Raw genomic sequence first — 17,854 nt, forward strand, 5'->3', positions numbered from 1 at the left:
CAAACATTCCTTGTGTATTAATGGATTTGTTATTAGGAAAACAAATCTCTTCTATAATCCTTATGCTGGTGAATGTTCCTCTATCATCCATAGTCATAATGGATGCAAACCTCTTCACCTAAGGAGCTCGCATAGGAGAGATTGGACTCAAGCTGAGACCCCATATCAGTGTTCTGGATCTGCGTTGTAGCTATGAGTGCTTGGAACTTCAGTAAATCAGACCCCAGGGTCTCAAGTTGGGCACCCAGAAATTGAGGAACAAACAATTAATGACCTTCTGTGAAAGGTTTGGTTTAACTGATTTGACCTAACTTGTCATAGATTAGAATCCAGTTGTCTAGGGCAGGATTCACCTGAATTTTCTATGAGACCCTCCTTTTGTTTCCTGCAGTCCCCTGCTTCATTGATTACACATCTTCCATCTTCTGCAACAAATGAGGCAAGGTCCTACAGACAAGAGTCTTATTCAGTTCATAGCCCTGATTAATTTCCCGAGCATCCTCCATCCTGCGCACTGAATGAGGTCCTGTGAAAAAATTTTATACGATCATGTAGTTAATGACTGTATAATAATACATACTCAAAAGGGTGCTGAAATAAGGTTGCACAGACAACCTTAATTCTGGCATTGCTTAACATTTGAGTGCTTGACTTTTCAACCTTAATGTTCTTTTAACATAACTTTTTTGTGTAATTTAATATTTATGTTAAAGTACTTTCCAAAGACCAGGGGTTGATATAACCTCCCAATTCAGTGAGTTCACTGTACTAAACTGCTGAGGGGGCACTGACACCCCCGCACAGCAGCACCCTGTGTTCTGGTACCACAACCCTAATTCCAGCCTGGTGTGGAAGGGAAGCTGTGGAAGGCAGGGTGGGTATGGTGGAGAGTGAGCCCACCCTGTACTCACCCCACAGTCAAGGCTCCTATCCCACCCAAACCTGAGTGGTGCCCCAGCTGCCTAAACCTGAGTGGTGCTGAAACCCTGTGTACCAGGTCACAGTGCCTAGGGTGGGGAGCCAGGCCCAGCCCTGCAGGACAGGAGCTGCTGCTGCAGAGAGAGTGGGGGGCAGGCTCACTCTCTATCACCTCATCCTCCCCCCAGGGCCTCTCTTCTTCATGTTGCTGGGAGAGGTGTAGGTTTGCCTATTTTTGCACTCTTGGTTTCATGATATCTGTAGGTGCAATTGAACCCGTGAACCACACTAAACTTGCCCCAGCTACAGGACCAACAAAGACTGACACCCCCTTGTGCTAAGTGCTGCACAAATACATTTTGTGAGAATGTTTCTTATACTACTTGAGCCCCAACTTTCTGAAATAGTCTGTCCATCAGTGTTGACTGAAATCACCCATGAGGTCTATCTGATCATTTTAGATGGTATTAAAGAAAAACCTCAGGATATAACTATAATATAGATTTTCCTTTTCAGTCCAATAATGTCACTCAAGTAAACAACCATTTAATTATACCTAAATAATATTAACACGGCTTCAGCAAAACTTCGGTAATCTTTTAATATTCTTTCTTCACTTTCAGTAAAGATGTAATAGCTGAAAGCTGTATTGATTTCACATTTGAAGACTTTGTTATTTTTACAAAATGTATGACAGAACATTTACTAGTATGCAATGAAATACTATAATAATTAAAACTAAACTTCAGTTGTCAAAATAAATGAACACAATATAATTTGTGATGAACTATTGTTTTTTTTTTCCACTTGCAAAATGCATTAATTTATAAAGGGTGTCGCTGTAATTAGCATATATTATCAAGGTGACATACCAAAGGATCAAACTCTAGGCCCACTGACAGATGGAACAAAATAGGAAATTAAAGGGTTGAGGCTTTCGCTTCTCTTTTATACACTTGGGCCCAAATCTCTCTTATGACCTGGGCCCAGATTACTTTTTTTGGCCTGCACCATTGGAGATATAATAAAAGAAAAGGAAATGACATGTGGAAATACCCCCAGCACATGGGGCTTCCTGGCTGATGTAAAGCTGTCAGAACAACTGTGTGCTGGCTCTCAGCAAATGGCTGGCAGAGATAGGGGTGGGGTGTATCCCGAGGGCTACTGCCTTCCAGCTGTCTGTGCTCAGATGGCTGGGAGCCCTTAGGAAACCATGGCCTGGTCAAGCATTAATTAGAGCAGTCTAACTTAATCTTGGGTGTGGAGATGTCCTTGGGAAAGCCCAGAATACAGGAAGCACAGAGGTGGTTTAAAGGCCCTTGGGAGCTGCGACCTAATGTGCAAAGACTACCCCCGCTCCTGTTTTCCCTGCCAGCTCAGGACTCCAGCACCCTGTCTTGCTGAGCCAGACACTCCCGTCTGCTCCAACACAGACCCAGGGTCTGAATTACTTGTCCCAAAGCTGCAAGTTTACCTGAAAACAGCTCACAGAAGTGTGCTTGTCTTTAGCACTCAGATGCCCAACTCCCAATGGGGTCTAAACCCAGATAAATCAGTTTTACCCTGCATAAAGCTTATGCAGGGCAAACTCATAAATTGTTCGCCCTCTATAACACTGATAGAGAGAGATGCACAGTTGTTTGCTCCCCCAGGTATTAATACATACTCTGAGTAAATTACTAAATAAAAAGTGATTTTATTAAATACAGACAGTAGGATTTAAGTGGTTCCAAGTGGTAACAGACAGAACAAAGTAAGTCACCAAGTGAAATAAAATAAAATGCGCAAATCTATATCTAATCAAACTAAATACAGATAAGTTCCTCACCAGTTCCAGAATGCTCCCTTTTACAGGCTAATCTCCTTTTAGCCTGGGTCCAGCAATCACTCACACCCCCTGTAGTTACTGTCGTTTGTTCCAGTTCCCTTCGAGTATCCTGGGGGGCTGGAGAGGCGCCTTCCTTAGCCAGCTCAAGACAAAATGGAGGGGTCTCCCACGGGTTTAAATAGACTCTCTCTTGTGGGTGGAGACCCCCCTCCTCCCTCCTATGCAAAGTTCAGCTTCAAGATGGAGTTCTGGAGTCACGTGGGCAAGTCACATGTCCCTGCATGACTCAGTCTTTACAGGCCGAAGCCATTGTCCACATGGTATCTTGCATGTCTCCAGGAAGATTTCTTATGTGGATTGGAGCATTCCAAGATGCATTGTTCTCCAAGTGTTTCCTGATCATGTACTTAACCTGGCGAATTCCTTCCTAAAGAAGCTGACCAAATGCCTCCCAAAGCTTACTTAGAAACCAAGCAAGCATACAGCCCATATTCTTAACCTCAAGTAGAAAATGATATATATGTACAAATAGGATGAATAGATATAGTAGACCATAACCTTTACGGAGATATATTACATGGCACAGGCAGCACAAAACATATTCCAGTTATGTCATACATACATTTATAAGCACCCCCTCCCCATAAAGCCTTATGAGGTACACTGTCACAATTAGATTAGAGCGGAATGATCTTTCCAGTGTCTCTTCACTGATGCAGATAACAGACAGCTTCTCCCCAGAATAAATTGCCTGTATAATCTCAAGTCTAGGTTAGTGCCATGTGCTTTACCATACACTATTCTTGAAAAGCACACAGAAGATTCAGCTAGCGTGTAACATAATATCTTTTGAATGAGTCATATTGTTTATCAGTGCCAGTTCATAGCTCTGCATTAACTATTTCTGCTTCCGAGAGTACAGCTTGAGGTGAGGTTTTCAATCAATAAAGACTTAAATTATATGTTTTCTGAAGGATCACCTCTCTCCACCTGTTCTGTCAGGATAGTTATGCTCTTCTGGGTTGCTCTTGCTGATAGGGATCATGAACTTTCCAGAACTGGCTTTCTCAATCTGTTGACAATCTTCAGGGTTCAATATAAGATACAAAGGCTCAGACTTTCCTTTATTAGTATAAATACTATTATTCTTTTCTTCTATTTCTTTTATCACATTCATAAGTTTTTAACAAGAAACACAGCAAACTGAAGGTGTGCTCACAATCTAAAAGAAGGACTTTATAGAAAATTGAGAAATAAAACACACATTTTTTTGAAGGACATTCCAGGTGTGCAGAGGAGGATGGAAGAAAGCACAGAGATTTTTCTGAGAAGATAAAATGGATATTGATGTTGGCATCAAGGATGGATTATTTTGTGAGAGTGTGTGGGACGACAAGACTGCCGACTTAAGCCATGGCTGCATGCAGTAGCGCCTTAAAAACAAGGACAAGAAGTTTGAACTTACTTCACGGTGCAAAAGGAAGGTGGTAAAATTTCTGAAAGAAAGGGATGGAGGTGTGTGAGGTATTTTAGGAGGTGAGTGAGACAGATGATTTGGCAGTGGTATAGTGGACAATTTGGAGGGAAAGGCAATTTTAATATAGGAAAGACCTGTTACAAGTAGTATGTAGTAATCAAGTAAGGGAAATGACTGAGATATAGAGCAGCAATTTAGTTGATTGGATGGAGAAGTTGTGAAGGAAAAAGGGCCAGGACTTGGTCATTTGTTTGAACGTAGGACTAATTTTAACAACTTGGTTGGATAAGAATAGTTGTTTTTTTTTAACCGCATCTTTGTTTTAGAGAGTTTACTTTGCAAATGTATATGTATTTTAACTGGTGAGAGGTACCCAGGAACCATTAGGTGCCATTTATGAATCTTTAAATAGTTAACCCTAACTAGAGCATTACTTTGATAAGATAAAAACTAACCAAAAATTTTATGTAAAAACATTCCATCTTATTGCTCCATTTTTATGGCTTAAATTGTCAATACCATTTGATAAAATTGTGTTTTGTCAGTGTCTCTGTTATAGTAACATATTAATTGAGCACTGTTATAGAGGGACAAAACATCACATTCCTCCTTACCCTTTTACTCTTCTAATGAAACTTAATTGATCACTCCCATTGTTTCCTTTTTCCCATCCGTTTTTGTGCTGCCTTCCATGCTTCGCTGTATATTTAGGATATCTTCTCTATTCTAGTGTGTCTTCATTCAAAGTCCTCCTGAATATTCTGGGTGAGATCCTGAATCCTATTTTGACCCCTTTACACTATGCTGGAATGGCATAAAGTAACCCTAAAAGGTCCTGGTCTGTTTTAGGGAGGGTATGGGGGAGGGTAGCTCAGTGGTTTGAGCATTGGCCTGCTAAACCCAGGGTTGTGAGTTCAATCCTTGAGGGGGCCACTTAGGGATCTGGGGCCAAATCAGTACTTGGTCCTGCTAGTGAAGGCAGGGGGCTGGACTCAATGACCTTTCAAGGTCCATTCCAGTTCTATGAGATAGATATATCTCCATATATTTAAATAAGGGAAAAGGTAAGAAAGCTGCCTCTTGTGAGCACTGATGTAGGAGAGTACTGGAGTGAGGCTGGAATTAGGAGGGACATGTCAGGGACAGGCATGCACCATGCAGCACTGTGGACATTCCAGGCAGCTCTGCATCCCACATGGCAGACAGGGGAAGCTGCTGTAATTTAGGCAGGCCCCCCAAAATTTTCTTAAATTATGCTGGTGTCCTCACCAGCTTCCAGAACAGCCAAGAATCAGGAAGCCAAAGGTGGCTAATAGACCCCTTATACCTCCACCCTCCTGAATGGAAAGTTCTGTGCTGCATCACTTAGAGGCACAGCACAGAATCTCACCTTAGTGTCAATGTAGTATCTTATGTGAAGTGCATAAATGCTGATTCATATCCGTAAAATCTGACACTTCATAACAAACAATACTCATTTTCAAGTTAGCATCATCCTCTAAATCTTCCAAAATATTCTTCTGAGGCTTGTGTGTTTAGATTGTAAGCTCCTTGGGCAAGGGACTGAGTTTTCTTTTGAGTATTGGTCAGTACCAAGTAAAACTTGAGTGCTTTAAAATAATTAATATTATTGTAGTTTAGTGAGAAAATTTATTAATTGCAGTATATTTATAGATATTTCTCTGCTGGCTTCCTTCCAGGCCTCATAGTACCTCTAAGACATGTATTGTTTCAAATGATTAATGATGGATAGGTCATCTTAAGTAATAGTTTTGTGGGATATGTTGATTACATTTGATGGTGTTAGTCTGCATGATTTTTGCTAGTTTTGAGTTACCTTTGTCAATTGATGCATAAGATATGGTTCCATAGGTAAGGTTGAGTTGAGTGTTGCACTTAAAGTTGGATTTCAACCTCTTTATTATTCATGAAAAAATACAGTGTATCTTCCCTTGGCCAAAATGACACCACTTAAAATTTCAGTACTGCATAAAATTTGGGAGAAAATGCAAGTAAATGTATTAGGTAATTTGAGCTATAATTAGTTTTATTAGGGATTGCACATAGCTTGTGTGGGCTGAGTTTATTGCCCACGCCAGGGGCTCCTTGCATCCCTCCATTCCTCTCCACAAGCCCCCTGTTTGCCATCCTCCCATCCCCTTCTGTTTCAGGGACTCCCTGTAATTCTCCCAACCTCCCCACTGCCAGGGGTTCCGTTTGCCTCCCATTTCCCACCTCCTCCCATACCAGAGTCCCCATTCTCCCTCCAGGCACCACAATTCCTCCTCCCCCCCCCATGCCGCCTATGCCTCCTTTTTCCCCACCCATACTAGGATCCCCCAGTTTCCCTGCCCATTGGGGTGGGGGGTCTGTTAACTCTCCCCCATTCCAGGGTCCCCCATTCCATTGGCTCTGTGTTCCCCCATTCCCATTTCCCCCATACTAGGTCTCCCAATCTCTCCCCCAGCAGGGGTTCTGAGTGCCCCACATTATCTCCTCACCCTATACCAGTATCCTCCATTCTCCCCACTATGTCAGGGTTCTGTGTCCCCAGGTCCCCCTCTCCCTCATTCTCCATCCCATGCCAGGAGCTGTTTGTTTCCCACCATGTTTTGTCTGGGTGATAAGTCATTCAGGATGTCATCATGTGAAACTCTTGGGAGAATGAGCAGAGATCAGATAAGGTATTGTTATGTTGAAAGTCATTAATGAGAGCCATTAGTTTATTCCTTATAGACAATTGCTGAGTGCTTGAAGCTGTGGCTGTGTTAATCAGATGGCAGGGACTCCATGTGTCCCCTATTTTCTGGTTTACCCAAAAGTCAATAGAATTCTGGCCACTGATGCCTAGAACAGTCTTTGAATTTTTTGCATTTATCAGATAGGGCATTCAAAAGTTACTGCATTACAGACTGACAGAAAAATGCTATCAAATGGGTAGTAAGGTCTTCACAAGCTCGGCCAAAAAATGTAGCATCTCGTGTCAAATCTTTTCTTAATGGCATTATTTTAACAGTGGAATAACACAGACTCTTCAGACTTCCCATATAGTTAAATGATAGAAATCTTTTGTTTTAGACTACTTCTAAATATTTTTTAAATGATTAATAGTATTTTTTCCTGTATTCTTCCCCTGGTTTGAGGATTGCACTAGGGCTGAGACATGATATGTGTCTAGAATGATGCCTACAGTTAAGCAGCAGTGCACATGTTCAGAGGCAGAAACTTAGAAGCCTATGGAACTTTTACAGCCAAAAATTTACATGTTGGTTGAGTTTAGTCAGGCAGCAGCTGAATGGTGGTTTTGTGGTTCTCAGTGATGCTTACATTGAGACTGAGACGCTTAAGTCCCTTTATTGATATAGCCCCATTGATATTTGTTGCAGGCACTGTGAAGAATTACGCTGGTCTACAATTTTTGAGAAGTTGTCTGCTTCAGAGATAAAATGTGCTATTTATTATGTATTTTGATGTGCTGAATTCAAATATGACAATTAAAACAACTGATTGGCTACTGTTTCTAAGATATTTAAGTTTTTACATTTTATGTCTATGTATTTAAAAATCAGCAAAAGGGTTATATAAATAAAATTTATTATGAAACAAAAGGCAAAAAACTATTCTGTACATAGTTTAGTCCTATTCAGTGTCTACTCGGCGCTTCTTGGCTTGTCTCTTGTATTCATTAAATGGAGCATCTCTTGTCACTGTCCAGCAATAGTCTGCAAGCATTGATGGGCTTCATTTGCCCTGATAGCGTTTCTCCATTGTTGCAATGTCCTGGTGAAATCACTCGCCGTGCTCGTCGCTCACTGCTCCGCAGTTCGGTGGAAAAAAATCTAGATGAGAGTGCAAAAAATGTATCTTTAGTGACATGTTGCAACCAAGGCTTTTGTATGCCTTGAGGAGGTTTTCCACCAACAACCTGTAGTTGTCTGCCTTGTTGTTTCCGAGAAAATTTATTGCCACTAACTGGAAGGCTTTCCATGCCGTCTTTTCCTTGCCATGCAGTGCATGGTTAAATGCATCATCTCGAAGAAGTTCACGAATCTGAGGACCAACAAAGACACCTTCCTTTATCTTAGCTTCACTTAATCTTGGAAATTTTCCACGGAGGTACTTGAAAGCTGCTTGTGTTTTGTCAATGGCCTTGACAAAGTTCTTCATCAGACCCAGCTTGATGTGTAAGGGTGGCAACAAAATCTTCCTTGATTCAACAAGTGGTGGATGCTGAACACTTTTCCTCCCAGGCTCCAATGACTGTCGGAGTGGCCAATCTTTCTTGATGTAGTGGGAATCTCTTGCACGACTATCCCATGATTCATATCATGTATGACGCAATACCAGCTTCAGATTGCATCATTCATTGTTTTGCCTAAAAAGCAAGTACTGTCCAAACCCAGTCATAGATTTATTCATAGATCCAGTCAAAGATGTATTTTAGTCATTTCTGGTTTAAATTGCGATCCCTTCTCTTTATAACTCACTTATCCTCTGCCATTCCCAAGTCAAGGGTCGTATATACTGACCCAATAGCATATCTTGAAAACTAGAGCCAATCAACAATTTTAAGCATCATTTTCATTCTCAGTGACCCAGAATTAGTAAAGTTTGACTACATTTATTTCAGAAGCATTTTGGCTGTAGAGCAGTGTTATTTTGTTGTGATTTACTATTGCCTATGTTGGTATTGACCTAAATATTTTTCATTCTTTTGATTGTGATAGACAAGTTTCGGGGACCTTTGCCTGTGTTTTTAGTTTATACTAGGTACTACAATTAAATCCTGGACCTTAGTTAAGAGTTACAGATAGGACTTTCAAAAATGTTTGGTTTGAGCTGAGCTCTGCTCCCAGTGAAATCAATGGAAGTAGCATTCTGGAGCTATTGAAGTCAATGGCAAAACTCCCATTGACTTCAGTAGGGCCAGGATATCACCCTGGGAGTTTTACCATTGACTGTAAATGGAGCAGAGTTAGACCAATGCTGAATACTTCTAAAAATCCTACCCTATGTGCATCCCCCCCTTAGGTGCCTAAATATGGGCTTAAGAGCCTAACTCTAGACTCCTATCCTTGAACTTTTTGGTCTATGTGCATAAAAGAGTTTACAGTAATTTTTTTATGTACTAAAGGTCTAAATAACTTCTCATTGTTAAAAATGAAGAAAATTTATTTTAGCATGAAGATTTTATGCCATTAAGAGAAAAAATACTAAAAATACAGTTTTTACCCGCTGATGCATATACTTACTTGTAAGTAGTCCCATTGAAGTCAATGGGATTATACATGTAAGTAAAGTTATGTACCCGCTTAAGTGTTTGCCTCCTACTAGTGGCATTAAAAACAAACAATATTTATAATTTAGTGTATAATACATTTTAATCTAAAGATGCTATAGAGCAGTTTTTCAAATTAGTTTTACAAAGACTGAACCTGATTTAAATCAATTATTGGGGGGAGGGGGGAATCAAGTGATTTAAATTGGGTTGTTTTAAATTGCTCCATCCTGAAGGTTAGGTACACTTTCAAGGGTAGGATGGAATTACATACATATCAATTCATGGGTTTTTTCCTTCTCTTTCTGTGATTTAGGCCTCAGGCAAGAAAACAGTACCTAATTCTGCCTTGTGGTCCATGTACCTTTCTAGTACTGCTAAAATATTCAAGGCCACAGCAATTAGCATACAATTCAATTTCAAGGTTTATAGTTGATTGCCTTTTTGTGGCCATAATACTTAAAACGGAAGCTGTTGTAAAGTATTTTTTACTTTTTGAAGCAAAACAAGCTGCAGAAAAAAGGGAATTGAATTATTTGAATTAAAGGAACCTGGAGTTTGTATTTATTTATTTTCTGGAAGCATCATGACATTGATACATATATGAGGAAAAGAATGATTCTTTTGTGAGTTGTTGTTTTTCTTGGATAATGGATGAAAATCTCACTTGATTTTTTTAATCTCTCTCCCCTTTCCCCCCCCTCCTTACCACCAAAATGTACTTTTACAGAAGCATAAGATAGATCTTTTCTACAAACTGCGCCATGTGATGAATGAGCTCATTGACCTGCGTAGACAGCTACTGTCAGGTCACTTGACACAGGATCAGGTGCGAGAAGTCAAGAGACACCTTACAGTGCGACTGGACTGGGGTAATGAGTAAGTACAAGTACCGTCTGAGTGCCATCTGTTTTAATTAATATGGAATGTTTTTTGTGTAATGGAATTTGCAAACTGTTGAACTATCTTCTAGTTGTTGGCAACTGAAACCAAATATCACTTTTTACATTCTGAGTTTATGACGTACCTTCTCCCCCATAGATATACATAATTAAAAATTCTAAAAATGTATGATCTGCTTCTACCATTCATTCCTTTCTGAAGGAGTCTGTATTTTTCAATGTGTTTTAAGCCTTATTGTTTAAGATGTACAGTGAATATTAAATCTGAGGTATTCTATACATTGTAATTTATCTGCATTATTATTAATATTACCATTTTGCCATTTGAAAAATTGTTACTGTCAGTGGAACAGCTGTACAGCTTTGTTGTTGGACAACACTGTAGAATAGCCAGAACTGACACTGTCTGATCAAATGATTAACACTGTGGAATTGAGGCTTATAGTATTCAGATTTAATTTTGTTTTAGGTCTTGTAATCCGTATAATTCTCTGCTGATGCTTTCTCAGATTTTGTGCCCTGATTATCAGTCCTGTTGTAAAGAGGTGACCATGTGAATCTTCTTTTTATGGAGCCAAAGGGATTTATAGTAATTTAGAGTTGAATCTGGAATTATAGTTAATTACTTAAAAAAAAAAAACTAGCCCTATCCCAGAATCGACTCTTGAAAAACAACAAGTAAAAAGCTTGGCTTGCCTAGTTCTAAGGCAAAGTGCTGTGAACAGATGTGTTATGCGCGGCATGCACATGACCTTTTCAGAGGAAATGTCACTCTCCTTAGGCTTACAACAACCTTTCTTCAACCAGGATGTGGATACGTTGTAATTAAAGTACAGAGTAAAATTCTGTGTAAGTTACCAAAAACAGAAAAAAGTTAATTTTTCCTCCCTAACTTACTCTAGTCATGGCCACATTCCTTCAGCACCTGTGTCAGGACTCCTATGGAGAAGAGTACTGGAATGAACTGACAAAAATTCAACTGGCCCCTCTTGTTAAATTAATATATTACTCTCTTCTTAGTTGAAAAAGAGGCTCTGAAAGATGTAGACTAACAGAATTACTTAAAAAGCAACAGAGGGTCCCGTGGCACCTTTAAGACTAACAGAAGTATTGGGAGCATAAGCTTTCGTGGGTAAGAACCTCACTTCTTGCATCTGAAGAAGTGAAGTTCTTACCCACGAAAGCTTATGCTCCCAATACTTCTGTTAGTCTTAAAGGTGCCACAGGACCCTCTGTTGCTTTTTACAGATTCAGACTAACACGGCTACCCCTCTGATACAGAATTACTTAAGTGATTGTTTTGCATTTTAACTCCCACTAATGTAAATGGAACCCAATAAACCATTGTAATGCTTTGGGATTCAACCCAGATTAGTAAAGGGCTCATTCACCACCTGCCCTGCAACTCTAGATGCCTGAAATGCTCTTGCTGTAGCTCACAGCCCTGACAACAACAGGCAGCAGACAAGCATTCAGGTCACACCCTGGTTTCCACTGCTCAGTTACTTTTGCAAAGTGACCCCAACACCCTCCCAGTTCCGAATATCTCCCAAATCATCTGCTAATATGGCAATCTGTTGAGGTTCCCAGAATTGTGAACTACTGTGTTACCTCTCTCAGCCTCAGTAAGTGAGAGTTTTGCTACTGCTAAGCTGTGTGACAACTCCCTGACACACCAGCTCGTCTGTCTTGCCAGTAAACTCTTCAGGACACACCTTGTCTTGCATGTAACAAATAGTGAACCCCCACCTCCCAAGTTCCCCAGAGATGTTTCCATGCCGTGTCCAGCCTTCTCCTGGAACACTCTCAGAAGTTAATAAGTTTGCTACTCCTTTACTCATAGACTCATAGACTTTAAGGTCAGAAGGGACCATTATGATCATCTGGTCTGACCCCCTGCATGCTGCAGGCCACAAAACCGTCCCTACCCTTCCCTTGACTCTGCTGATGAAGTCCCCAAATCCTGTGTTTTAGTGACTTCAATTGGCAGAGAACCCTCCTGCTAGCGATCCCTGCCCCATGCTGCGGAGGAAGGCGAAAAACCTCCAGGGCCTCAGCCAATCTACCCTGGAGGAAAATTCCTTCCCGACCCCAAATATGGTGATCAGTAAGACCCCGAGCATGTAGGCAAGAGTCTCTAGCCTGACCCTTGTTAGCCATTATACTATTTACCTACCATTGCTCGGTATTCCTCAGCTAATATGTTTTACTATTAAACCATTCCCTCCATAAACTTGTCTAACTTAATCTTAAAACCAGACAGGTCCCTCGCCCCCACCGTTTCCCTCGGAAGGCCGTTCCAATATTTCACCCCTCTGACGGTCAGAAACTTCGTCTAATTTCAAGCCTAAACTTCCCCACGGCCAGTTTATATCCATTCGTTCTCGTGTCCACATTAGTACTAAGCTGGAATAAATAGATTATGCACTGCAATTCATTAATTTAATTAGAGTTTGACTACACTCTTATTTCAATCATAGCACTGAATTGGTTTTTAGTAAAAGTAAAACAAGTTTATTTAACAAAAGGACATAGGATTAAGTGATACCAAGTAAAAGGAATAAAGATTGAAAACGGTTAAAAGCAAACAAAAGTAAAAATACTTTTCTAAGGCTAAAACTTATTTTCAGCACGTTACAGTCTTTGCCTAAGCAGGTTTCTCACCTAAAGTCAGTTCTCAAAGACTTCAACTCATTTGTTTGAAGATTCCAACATTCCATGATTTCAAGAGCTCTGGCCCCGTTAATTTCCCAAGTGATGGACAATTATGAGGGTTCTCTCCGCATTCTTTTTATAGTCTAGTAAACCTTTGAAATTTATTATTTGACGAGTAAGTCCAGACAAAGCTTCTCTCTCCTTCTGGGATGTAGATGCCATGCTGTCTTCCTAAAGTTCATTGTCCCTACTTCAAGAGGCAGGAAGGCTTTCTGCTGTTCTTCCCTGCCTATTGACTTCCCATCATATGGAAATGGGGCTTCCACTGTTTTGATTCCATAATGCTTAATTTACATTGAAGACAGGTAGTTAGCTGTCTTCCCACCTGTCGGGGAGAAAACCTATATTTGGTCACAGACTTTAAAGCATATCATCAGTGAGTATCCATAATTCCTCATATAATGTGAATGCATACCTTTCACAATTAAATGAATCACCAGTGTGATAAAAGACCTTGATACACTTTTATAATACAGTAATATTGTATACAAACTGTTGATTCAATTGTATCTTTGAGGGTCAGCCCCCCTGTCTTTATAGTTAAGAGGCTGTCTCCCCCACTTGCTGGTTTGATGGCTTTGTTTACCTTGCATGTAAATGCAATTTCATTGTCTCTGCCTGATGATCAGGTTAGTCAGACAAGCAAGTACACATTTCTTTGTCTAGGGCATACTGTGCTTATGCATTGCTTGCCAAATACATTTTAAGAACATAATTCTAGAATATATCCATAACCAGGGTGAAAGTAATATAAAATTCTTACCGGTACGGGGGCCCGGAGTTGGTCCCTGGAAGGTGCGGAGTTTCGGGCAGAAGGGGCAGGGCTGGTGGGGGGTCAGCCTTCCCCAGCCAGCCCGCCCATTTGCACTGCCTGGCCAGTGCCACCCGGGGCTCTGGCAGCATTTTAAAAGGGCCTGGGGTTCTGGCCACTGCTGCGGTAGCAGCGGCGGCGGCCTGGAGCCCCAAGCCCTGTTAAATCGCCAGCCTCAGGGCAGCTGTCCCCTTTGGGCCCCCCCATCGGTGGCGCGGTGGGGGGCGCAAAAGGGACAATGAAGTTAAAGCGCTGCCCCTTTTGCCCCCCTCCCCGCGTCAGTGGCCATTCCAGTAGGGACCCTACCAACAGGGCCACCGAGGGGGTGTGGGGGAGGGCAAAAGGGGCAGCGACGTTAAAGCGCAGCCGTGGCAAAGGATCCTCCTTAAAGCGTTGCTGCGGCAGTGCTTTAACGTCGGCTGCGTACGGGCCGGTACCGGCTTCTTACTGGTACGCTGTACCGGCCCACTTTCACCCCTGTCCATGACTCTTTGTACATATCTTGTATATACCTTACACAAGAATATTAATGATCAATGAGTTATTAGTTTTCAGTGATATATTGCATACCATCTTCTGGGTATGTCATGACAACAGTGTGTTAAGTGCCGTGGGTATGTCAGGCCTGACAAGAGTTGTTGACACAGAATAGTGAACCTCTAAAGGGCCTCTGTGTCACAACCATACAGGAGCTTTATCCCTAGATAATTTTGCTGAGAGAGGCAGCAGACAGAGTGAGCAAGAGGAAGTGAGAGAGGGAGTACTGAAAAGAAAGGAATTTGGACTAAATGGTAGTTCAGCACTGAAGGGAATAGTTTGCTCAATTAGTTGTTAGTGGACCAAAGAGAAGAAGTTCTGTTAAATAAATAATACAATAAATAAGTGTAAAACTTAAAGATAAAACCCATTACCCATCCACCTTATAGAAATGATCAATAGAGGTAAATAATGGTTAAATATAACATCCGCTAGGTATACCAATAATACAGTGGTGTTCTGTTTATGGTGGTAGAGAAAGTCAGAACTTATGCTATACTAGAGAAAGGGATGGGTTGAAATCACAGAGACAGAAATAGAACAGGATATTAGATAAATCTAGGCATATGTTTGTGTGTGTGTGTGTGTGTGTGTGTGTGTAAAAATCTGTATACCAGTGTGAGAAACATAATAACAAAAATAAATGAGCTATATTGGGATAAAAGACATGTCTGAGATATGGTTGGATGAAAAACTCATGGGCTATTGTAATACCAGGCCATAGACTATATATGAAGAATGGATTAGGTTATAGAGATAAGAGCATAGCACTGTATCTAAAAGATGCCATAACATTTAATCAGATACAGTTTCTGAGTAGGGAAGATCGTACAGTAGAATCTATATAAATTCAAATCCCATGTCACAATAATACAAATATATTAATAGAGTTATACAGTGAGTCTCCAGATAAGGGAATGTATGTTGAGCACATAATATTGAGGGAGATCAAAGAGCCAACTAAAGATAATAAAACAGTGATAATGAGTGCCTTCAACTGTCCACATACATATAGTTCACATTGGGGGACAGTTTAGAGAAGCAATTTCAAAATTTGCTTCTGGGAACAGCTAATTCTATGGCAAATAAGAGGAGAAGCTACCCTCAACTTGGTCCCAGGAAACTCTCAGAAGTTGGTTCAAAAATGACTATAGTAACAGCAACAGTAATCACAATACAATAGAGGGTCCTGTGGCACCTTTAAGGGTATGTCTACACTACGGGATTAATCCGAATTTATATAATTCGGATTTGAAAAACAGGTTGTATAAAGTCGAAATGAATGCGGCCACACTAAGCACATTAATTCGGTGGTGTGCGTCCAAGTACCGGGGCTAGCGTCGATTTCTGCACTGTTGCACTGTGGGTAGCTATCCCATAGCTATCCCATAGTTCCCGCAGTCTCCCGCGCCCATTGGGATTGTGGGTTAAGATCCCAGTGCCTGATGGGACAAAAAACATCGTCGCAGGTGGTTCTGGGTACAGCCTCACCTCCTCCCTCCCTCCTCCCTCCCTGCATGAAAGCAACGGACGGCAGACAACCATTTTCGCGCCTTTTTTCCTGGGTGGGTGAACACTGCAGACTCCATACCACGGCAAGCATGGAGCCCGCTGAGCTCAAGACAGCAGTCATGAACATTGTAAACACCTCGCGCGTTCTCGTGGAGTTTATGCTCAGCCAGGACCAGAAAAACGAGGCGAGGAGGCAGCGGCGGCGGCAACGCAGCGACAAGCATGATGAGGACATGGACATGGACATGGACACGGATACAGAATTCTGTGAAACCACGGGCCCCGGTGCTTTGGAGATCATGTTGTTAATGGGGCAGATTCTATCCATGGAACGCCGATTCTGGGCAAGGGAAACAAGCACAGACTGGTGGGACCGCATAGTGTTGCAGGTCTGGGACGATTCCCAGTGGCTGCGGAACTTTCGCATGCGTAAGGGCACTTTCATGGAACTTTGTGACTTGCTGTCCCCTGCCCTGAAACGCCAGAATACCAAGATGAGAGCAGCCCTCACAGTTGAGAAGCGCGTGGCGATAGCCCTGTGGAAGCTTGCAACGCCAGACAGCTACCGGTCAGTCGGGAATCAATTTGGAGTGGGCAAATCTACGGTGGGGGCTGCTGTTATGCAAGTAGCCAAAGCAATCACTCAGGTGCTGCTACGAAAGTTAGTGACTCTGGGAAATGTGCAGGCTATAGTGGATGGTTTTGCTGCAATGGGATTCCCTAACTGTGGTGGGGCGATAGACGGAACCCATATCCCTATCTTGGCACTGGAGCACCAAGCGACCGAGTACATAAACCGCAAGGGGTACTTTTCAATGGTGCTGCAAGCACTTGTGGATCACAAGGGACGTTTCACTAACATCAACGCGGGCTGGGCGGGAAGGGTTCATGACGCTCGCGTTTTCAGGAACACTACTCTGTTTAAAGGGCTGCAGCAAGGGACTTACTTTCCGGACCAGAAAATAACCGTTGGGGATGTTGAAATGCCAATAGTTATTCTTGGGGACCCCGCCTACCCCTTAATGCCATGGCTCATGAAGCCGTACACAGGCAGCCTGGACAGGAGTCAGGAGCTGTTTAACTACAGGCTAAGCAAGTGCAGAATGGTGGTAGAATGTGCATTTGGCCGTTTAAAAGGTCGCTGGCGATCATTATTGACTCGCTCTGACCTCAGCCAAAGAAATCTCCCCATTGTTATTTCTGCTTGCTGTGTGCTCCACAATCTCTGTGAAAGTAAGGGGGAGACCTTTATGGCGGGGTGGGAGGCTGAGGCAAATCGCCTGGCTGCTGATTACGCGCAGCCAGACACCAGGGTGATTAGAAGAGCACACCAGGAAGCGCTGTGCATCAGAGAAGCTTTAAAAACCAGTTTCATGACTGGCCAGGCTACAGTGTGAAATATCTGTTTGTTTCTCCTTCATGAAAACCCGCCCCCTTTATTGACTCATTTTCTGTAAGGAACCCACCCTCCCCCTTCCCCCAGCTTTCTTTCAAACCAAATAAAGTCACTATCATTTAAAAATAATTTATTCTTTATTAATAGATTAGAAAAAGAGCGAGGGAACCCGGGTGGTATTTGGGAGGAGGATTGCTGGGAAGGAAAAAGCCACAAAGAAAAGGTTAAAAAAATGACAGCCTTTTGTTTGGGCTGTCTACTGGGGTGGAATGCGAAGGTGTACGGAGCCTCCCCCCCCCGTGTTCTTACACGTCTGGGTGAGGAGGATACGGAACATGGGGAGGGGGGAGGGTGGAACAGGGGCTGAAGCGGCAGTCTGTTTTCCAGCAGCCGTTCCTGAAGCTCCACCAGACGCCGGAGCATGTCTGTTTCCTCACGCAGCAGCCCCAGCGTTGCATCCTGCCTCCTCTGGTCTTCCTG

The 17,854-nt window shown here is 42.1% G+C and overlaps 1 protein-coding gene across 7 annotated transcripts in view; it reads left to right on the forward strand.

Moving 5' to 3' along the window:
• DOCK3 (dedicator of cytokinesis 3) overlaps positions 1-17,854 on the forward strand; it is a 694,815-nt gene that overhangs the window by 315,245 nt on the left and 361,716 nt on the right. For all 7 annotated transcript variants that reach the window (XM_054034104.1, XM_054034108.1, XM_054034105.1 and 4 more), the window contains exon 6: positions 10,232-10,380. In XM_054034104.1, the coding sequence (XP_053890079.1) occupies positions 10,232-10,380 (149 nt within the window). The remainder of the gene's footprint in view (positions 1-10,231; positions 10,381-17,854) is intronic.

The sequence above is a fragment of the Malaclemys terrapin genome, chromosome 7 (genome assembly GCF_027887155.1).
Source record: "Malaclemys terrapin pileata isolate rMalTer1 chromosome 7, rMalTer1.hap1, whole genome shotgun sequence".
In the NCBI taxonomy this organism is placed as follows: domain Eukaryota; kingdom Metazoa; phylum Chordata; order Testudines; family Emydidae; genus Malaclemys; species Malaclemys terrapin.